We start from the raw sequence: 7,499 nt of genomic DNA, 5'->3' as shown, positions 1-7,499 counted from the left end.
TATTTTAAGCAATGTGGACTAAATTAGCTTCTGGTGTCCCGAAGCTTAAGCTTCATTAGTTCCATAGTAGATCCGCCCTTAGTTCCAGTTACAGATAGGTAGCCGTGTTGGTCTGCCATAGTCAAAACAAAAAAATTCCTTCCAGTAGCACCTTAAAGACCAACTAAGTTAGTTCTTGGTATGAGCTTTCGTGTGCATGCACACTTCTTCAGATACCCCTAGTTGTCTTTGTTCCTCTTTGACTCACCCTTTCTTTTCTATCTTCCCAAAATCTCTCGAATATAACTCCAGCAATTCTGTACATACCCACCCCTTCTTCCCCTTTTCTGTAGTATGGAACCCATTAAATATACACCCCATAAAGACAGCGTATGAAGCTCCTCCGATCTGACGAGAGCAACTCCATAAATGTGGGGGTGGGGTGGGGACTCTATAATTCACCCCACCCCACCCTTTCAGCACGAGATATTGCTATCAATTCCTAAAGCCTTTGTGGACACTTCTCCTTTCAGTCGCCCGCTTCCCTTCTTCGGGGTTCTGTTTGATGCGTCATTAAAGGACCATTCGGCTACTTTCGAGAGTCCATAAATGGATGATTACGAACTTTCCCTTCCATGGGATTGCCTCTTTCCCTAGGCCATGTGTAAATTGACAAAAGAGGAAGAGACTGCAAACCACTCCACGCCTAATAGAATGGGAAGCGCGGGCAAGCAACATTTATTTACTTGTTAGCACATGGAAGACAAGAGTAACCTCCAATCTGACGCCCACGGTCATTTGTTACTTGTCAGGATATTTACTGGTAGTTCAGCCCACGAGGAGAGCACCAGAGGTTTAGAGCAGGCCAAAAGTTCACCTACAGGGCTGGCTTTGGAGGAGAGCAGCGAAGTTTGGTGGCTCTCAGCAACATTTGCTCGGGAGGGGAAAAAGAGGAGAGGAAGAGAGAGACTCTGAGCCCCTACTCCAAACGAAACGAAAGCAACCCATCTGAAGAAGCATTCAAGAACCCAACGCCTATTTAAGCTGTTTGCACTCTAAATCACATGAGAAACCGCCTCCTTTCAACATTGCCTGTTCTTCTGTTCTAGAATTTGCCAGTCTTAGTAAAAGTGTGGCTGAAGTGGTCTTATTGAGAGTCGTTTGCTTGTGTGTTTCGATTTTAAGAATGATCCGCAGCAGCGATTAAAAACATCCCACCCCCGCAACAGTAGCTAAATCAAACTCCAGTGACAGCAAGCCCAACTGGTAATATAGTTGCTTTTTATGAAATGTAGAAAGCAGAGGGGTGGAGGGTGGGGAGGGCCTAAGGATGGGAATAAATGGATGGATAGCCAGATAACATAAATAACGGGTAGATGGATAGGGTAGATCGAATTTCAATTTCATTTGCGTTTTCCCCCCTCCAACAAAACACAATTGTGTTTCTAACTTTATTTCACAACTCATTAGAATGTTGATTGAATTAAATTGCTCTTTAGCACACTGCTTCCAGACACAAAGGCGATGTGCAACGCAGAGCTATTTGGATTTAGTTTGTGTTGTTGTTTTTTAAGGGAAAGCAAAAAGCACTTTAAGCAAACTCCATAAACGTTTAAGTATCTTTTGGGTGATTAATTTTTTTTAAATGAGGAAAAAGAACATTTTCCTTCATAAAGAAGCCTTTCCTACCTCTCCCCATTCCCCCCTCCCTCTGTTTTACGGGATACGTGAGCCTATTGTAGCTGATATGGGGGGTAAAGCGCGCTCTCTCTGCCCCCCAGCTAGGAAGAAAAGTTCTAATTATTTTTACCGTCTTATGAACTGGAAGGTGTGTGTGTCTTTTTAACTCATAGAACAGAACTTGAATAGTCCTAACTTTCCCCCCTTCCTATCCCCAACCCCTTTCTGTCACTTCCTTGCCCCCCCTCCCTTCTCTTCCGAAGTCTTTGAGGAGGGTGGGGGGAGGACCTTTTGACGTATCCGTGTTGTTAATCAGATCGATGGGGAAAAGTTTGATTGAAGTTCCTTTGTCATGCAAATGTCAAGGACTTGATGGATGATGGTAGATATCTGACAAACTTCAGGAGGCATTTGTTCATTGGGCTTGATGGCGACCACGTGGTACAGACCCCCTCTTCCACCCCTCACCCCACCCCCACCTTTCCATCCCACCCCACCCCACCCCCACCCTGAAGGCTTTGGGAAGGAGGGGTGGGGGTATGGGGGGCTCCAGGGCTGGAGATCCGTAGATGGGAAGGCTTCTCTCTCTCTCTCCCCCTCTCTCCCTCTCTCTTTTTCCTAGTTAACTTTTGACATACTATCTAAAGGTTGTAGGGCAGAAGGGATCCCCGTAAAACAGGCTGACCCTCTTCCATCATTGGCAAAGGAACAATACCTAGAATGAACTTCTTCTTAGACTATGCAATTTGTAACCGTGGGACGAGCGCCTACGCGCCCAAGGACTACCAGCATCTCGACCAAGGGACAACTTCCTTCCCATCTTGCTCAGGTACCTCTCCTTCCTGTGACAGCTATCATCAAGAGGGACGCTTCGGGACGACGGGGGTGGGCGCTGCTGGGCTCAACGCCCACCACCACCACCAGCAGCAGAACTCCAGCTACCCTCCTCCTCTTCCTCCCAACCCTACTGGCCTTGGCATCTCCTTCGCGGGGTCATCCCAGCCATCGGGCACAGGATATTCGGCAGCCCCCAACTGCAGCCCAAGCTTCGCCAACCAGCAGTTCTTCCTCGGCCCCCAGGAGACGGATGGAGGCTACTTCCAGCCCTCGGCCTACTCTGCCAGCGTGGCTCCTTCTTCCTCCTCTTCCAGCCTCGGAAGCTTACCTGAAGGTTTCTGCGCCACCCCGGGCCAGTTCCAGCCCCACCTCTATGGGCCAGAGCAGGGTGGCTATTTGCAAGGGGCTTTTGGCAACCTTTCCCCGCCCTTACAGGAGAACAAAGACCCGCGGGCTTGCTCGGCCCAGCCATGCCCCATGGCTGCCACCACCACCACGGCCACCACCCAGACCTTCGAATGGATGAAAGTGAAAAGGAACCCTCCTAAAACAGGTAAAGCCCCCTCGGTTCCCTTTTACAAGACGAGGGGAGGCTAGCAGAGGCTGCTTTCCATGCTTCCCCCCTCCACTGGAAGGTGGTGGTTGTCTCCATCGTGCCTTACTCCAGAGCATCCCAAGAGCACGTGACTTGTGTGTGGAGTCACATGGAGGCAGGATCTGGTCCAGAAAAACAATACTCTTAGGCCCCGCCATCACCAACTTTCCCATCTCTGGCCAGAACGCAGAAACCATAATGGGTTAAGTGAGTGTGTAGAACAGAGGGCGTGGGTGGAAAGGAAACGGATGGTACAATCTGCCTCTGTTTCCAAAGTTGCCCGAGGGGAGAGAGAAGGCCAGCGTTAGCTTTAGGCCCTGAGAGGCAGACGGGGGTTCAAGCTGCACAATGGGATCTAGTGGAGAAAAGGACGGGATCTTTCCTTCCCAGGGATCATCTCCCCATTTGGTTATGGGGCAGACAGGCTTGTTTCATTCATTATGTGATATGTTTATGCCGCTTTTCAGACGGACATTGCCTCTCAGGGCTGCTCACAGCACTCAGAAAACGTGACACCAGTTCGTTTGGTTGGGGTTTAACCCATAATATAGAGGCACACATGCGCACGCGCGCAACGAGCAATTCTAACATTCCGCGGCACTTTCACTCTTCGGTCCATGCCCACGAGAAGAGAATCAGTGTTTCCCCCTCCCCCACGCGCGTGTTATAAAGGCATGTCTGAGCCGAGTCGAGAATGGTGGTCCTGTGGCTGCTTCTTCACACCTGCAATTGGCCGCTGTAGCATCAGCAACAAGGTTACCGCTAAACGCTGCTCCACCAAGTCTCTGCCAGTGAAAATCAGGACTGCCTCACACCATTCACCCACAAGGGTAGAGGAGTCTAGTGGTGGGCATGGCATCCTGGATACAACTTTCCTACTGCTGTAGCCAGTCCGGGCACGCGCAAAGCCCGCGAGATCCATCCCTGCTAATTGTAGGAACTTGGAAGTGTCCATTGGGTGCGTGTCAGGCATAGTAAGAGCCAGAGCAGTCCTGGCCTTTCCTATGGAGGCTCAGCCCAGCGCTGGGTTTTTCTGCAGGGCAACATCCTCTGAGGTTGGGGTGGCCGAGTCTTTAATTCATTGGAGGGTAGGGAGGCGCCTTCTCTTGGAGGAGTACTCCATTCCAAACGACTGGCGCTCACGCAGGAGAATGTCGCCTGAATTGCCCCCAAAGTTCCTCGCTGTTTGTTATCTGTCAAGTTACAGGTAGGAAGCCGTGTTGGTCTGCCGCAGTCGAAGCAAAATAAAAAATAAAAATCCTTCCAGTAGCACCTTAGAGACGAACCAAGTTTGTTATTGGTATGAGCTTTCGTGTGCATGAACGCGAAAAGTATCTGAAGAAGTAGCTGAAGAAGTGTGCATGCACACGAAAGCTCATACCAATAACAAACTTAGTTGGTCTCTAAGGTGCTACTGGAAGGATTTTTTTTTTTAATTTTGTTATCTTTCAGTTTATTCAGCTGGTTTAAAAATAAAAGAACAAATCTTAGCCATGTAAGAACGACCCCAGTAGATCTGACTGGGGGAAATCAGAGGAATTTACAAGCAGAAGTAGGGACAAAAATGACATTAAGGAAAAGACCAGTCCGTTTGGGGGACTGGGAAGCAGGACCGGCGTAGAGGCGATGGATGGACGGATAAAGATACCCGGTACAGGGCTTCAGAGTCAGCCCGAGCAATTGTTTCTGACGCTTGGCCTCAGCCCTGCAGCTGTGCAGTTAGAAGGGTAGAGAGTGCCCCTGAGCAGGTGCAGAGTATACCCCCCTCATCACTAACCACAGAGAGTCTTCTCACACCCGGGATATAGAGGATGGTGTCACAATTTCCCGACGTGTCTTTTCCTAGCAATTAAGCATTGGCTGGAATGTTTATTGGGAGAGTTTTCTTATCAGGCTGGGTCAGAGCTAACAACCGAGTTCACCAGAGTTTAGCCCCGGATCCTGTTTAACTTTATGGACCACGTGAAGCAGTGGTTCGGTTGATACGTTTATCCGAAATAAATCCAGTGGGCGAATTACCTGTTTGCCGCTCGGTACCCAAGGCAATGCACACACTTGTAACCTAAAACTTGCAAGTGGGTCCCTGCAACAAAATGTTGCACCACTAAGTGCTTCTTGTTCAGAGTTCCAGTCATTCTATTCCGCTCTTTTTCCTTCCTTATCTCCCAAAGCCAGTATCCCCGTACCCACTCATTTGGCTCTTTTTGAGGCTTTTCTCTTCGTTTAGGCTTTTTTTTGGGGGGGGGTTGTAATTAAATATATATATATATATATATATATATATATATATATATATTCTCTCCACTAATGCCTACGGGGAGAGTTCCCCACCTTCCTGGAGACATTGAAAAATAGCTTCTCTGTGTGAACCAGGAAGTGACCTATCTAGACAATGAGATGGTTCTTTCTGCCCTTTATCTCTCTCTGCGTTTCTCTGTCCTCCTGTCTTGTTCCAGCCTCTCCACTCCAGTTGTCTGTTTTTTTCGACTCGACATTCGGTGCCTTTGAACCATTATGAGAATGGTGTGTGTGTAGGTTTTGCGCAAAAGGTTAGTGTGCGCTTTTGGTACTTGTGCGAGTAGCCTGCACTTCATTTGGCCTTCTTTCTCGAGCCTTGGAATTGCAATTTTGGCAGGAGAACGCATGGCATCTTGATACTAAGATAAAACTATTAAAACTAAGATGCCTTAAAACTACAAATGATAATAAGCAATAATATTGTTAGCCGCCATAGGCTCTTGCAGGAGAAGGGCAGTATAGGAGAACGAATATTCCATTGATAATATACAAACAGCGGCGAACTGATTTGCTGTGTTTCTCTTGTAAGCCGCCTTGGGAGCAGTTGTGGATGAAAGGCTGTGTACAAAAAAGAAGTAAATAAACAGAAACGGTTAAAGGTGGGGGGACCCGGTAAAGTTGTTTTAAAGGGCAATGGTGTCATCGTGGGCCCCAATTGTCAAAACACAATCTTCTACGATCCTAGATTGGGGTGAAAGAGTAGGAGCCCTCACAGCAGGAGTAAAAAGGACCCTCAGTGGCCGTACTCGTAGAATGTTCCTGAGGAAAAGCCTGCCTTTGAGCATCTGCAGAGTGCACCTATCCCTGACTGCTTGATAGCCACAGACCTGTTCCTACAGACCCTGCAGGTGGTGTGGAAATGGGGGAAATAATCCAAAGCTCCCCCGTGGGTGGGCGTGTATGTGCTTCTGATTTTAGACCCGAGGGGGCTGCAATTCTAACGCGTGGCTTCCTTGCTTCCTCTCCCCCCCCCCCTCTTTGCTTTGGCCTTGTGGCTCGTCTCTGAACAGCGACAGTGTCCGACTACGGCTTGGCCGTCCACGCCAGCACCATCCGGACCAACTTCACCACCAAGCAGCTGACGGAGCTGGAGAAGGAATTCCACTTCAGCAAGTACCTGACCCGAGCCAGGCGGGTGGAGATCGCGGCCACCCTGGAGCTCAACGAGACCCAGGTGAAGATCTGGTTCCAAAACAGAAGGATGAAGCAGAAGAAGAGGGAGAAGGAGGGTCTGGCCGGAGCCCCCGCCGCCCTCAGCGGCTCGGCCAAGGAAGCCAGCGAGGCGGCCTCGGACAGATCCAGCAGGTCCTCCACGCCCGACGCTTCGCCCAGTTCCGTGTCCTCTTGAAGGGGGAGACACGCGAGGTCCTCCCATCCCCACCCGCAGTGGAATATCCTCCCCACTCATAGGCCCCCCTTTAAGGAAATAGCTCCTCCTCGAACAGAAACGCCAGGCCAATGCGCAGGCTGCCTTAAGCCTCGATCGTCACGCGCAAGCGCATCACACGTCCATGGAAGAAGCCACCGCGCAGGCACGTGTATTCCTAAGGGCGGGCATCTGCGCACACGGATGCCTCGATTGTAGGTGCACACAAACAAGAACCGCGTGTTCAGAAACACACCTACAGATCAGCTTCCAAATAACGCACGCATATACTTTCTCTCCTTGGGTATTATTTTTTTTTCTGGTGGGGAGGGATCATAGGAGCCAACTCCTGGCGGGCGGGGGTCTTCGGACCCCCCCATAAAATATTTGTGCCTCCCCCAAGTTGATGGGCCATTCAAATAGTGTGCGTACACTGCGTCATGTGATCGATTATGCGGGGCGGGGCTTACCTGCCCCCGCCCCCTATATTTTATTCAAGTTGGCCTCCTATCTACGCAAAATCGTTTATGGGCTCGTACCATCAAGAGTTACTGACTGAGGCAGATTTGCAGCTTTTCCCGCGCCAGCCTGCTCTGACAAACCCTGCATGACAGGTACACGCGTGTTCCTTTGCTGCCTGAAACATCCACGGAGCAGGACCGCAACTCTCACACTCCTCCTTCCTTGGCAATGCGGAGGAACCCATCGCCAGCTATGTAGTTTTCCTTTCTCCCCGCACCCCCT

The 7,499-nt window shown here is 49.8% G+C and overlaps 1 protein-coding gene across 1 annotated transcript; it reads left to right on the top strand.

Moving 5' to 3' along the window:
* Window positions 1–2,252: 2,252 nt before the first annotated feature.
* On the top strand, window positions 2,253–7,160 carry HOXB1 (homeobox B1). The gene is made up of 2 exons (XM_083709799.1): window positions 2,253–3,049; window positions 6,400–7,160. Exons 1-2 carry the CDS (start codon window positions 2,380–2,382, stop codon window positions 6,735–6,737), a joined length of 1,008 nt encoding a protein of 335 aa, XP_083565925.1. The 5' UTR covers window positions 2,253–2,379; the 3' UTR covers window positions 6,738–7,160.
* Window positions 7,161–7,499: the final 339 nt, after the last annotated feature.

The sequence above is a fragment of the Podarcis gaigeae genome, assembly GCF_964106915.1.
Source record: "Podarcis gaigeae genome assembly, chromosome: 13".
Classification (NCBI taxonomy): domain Eukaryota; kingdom Metazoa; phylum Chordata; class Lepidosauria; order Squamata; family Lacertidae; genus Podarcis; species Podarcis gaigeae.
The sequence above is the reverse complement of the archived record's forward strand: the minus strand, read 5'-3'. Positions and strand labels throughout refer to the sequence as shown.

Bases quoted from the DNA above. Each gene is read 5' to 3' on its own strand.
- HOXB1 (XM_083709799.1), top strand. From the start codon at position 2,380: ATGAACTTCTTCTTAGACTATGCAATTTGTAACCGTGGGACGAGCGCC. The intron at 3,050-6,399 runs GTAAAGCCCCCT...GTCTCTGAACAG, and splicing joins AAGGAACCCTCCTAAAACAG to CGACAGTGTCCGACTACGGC.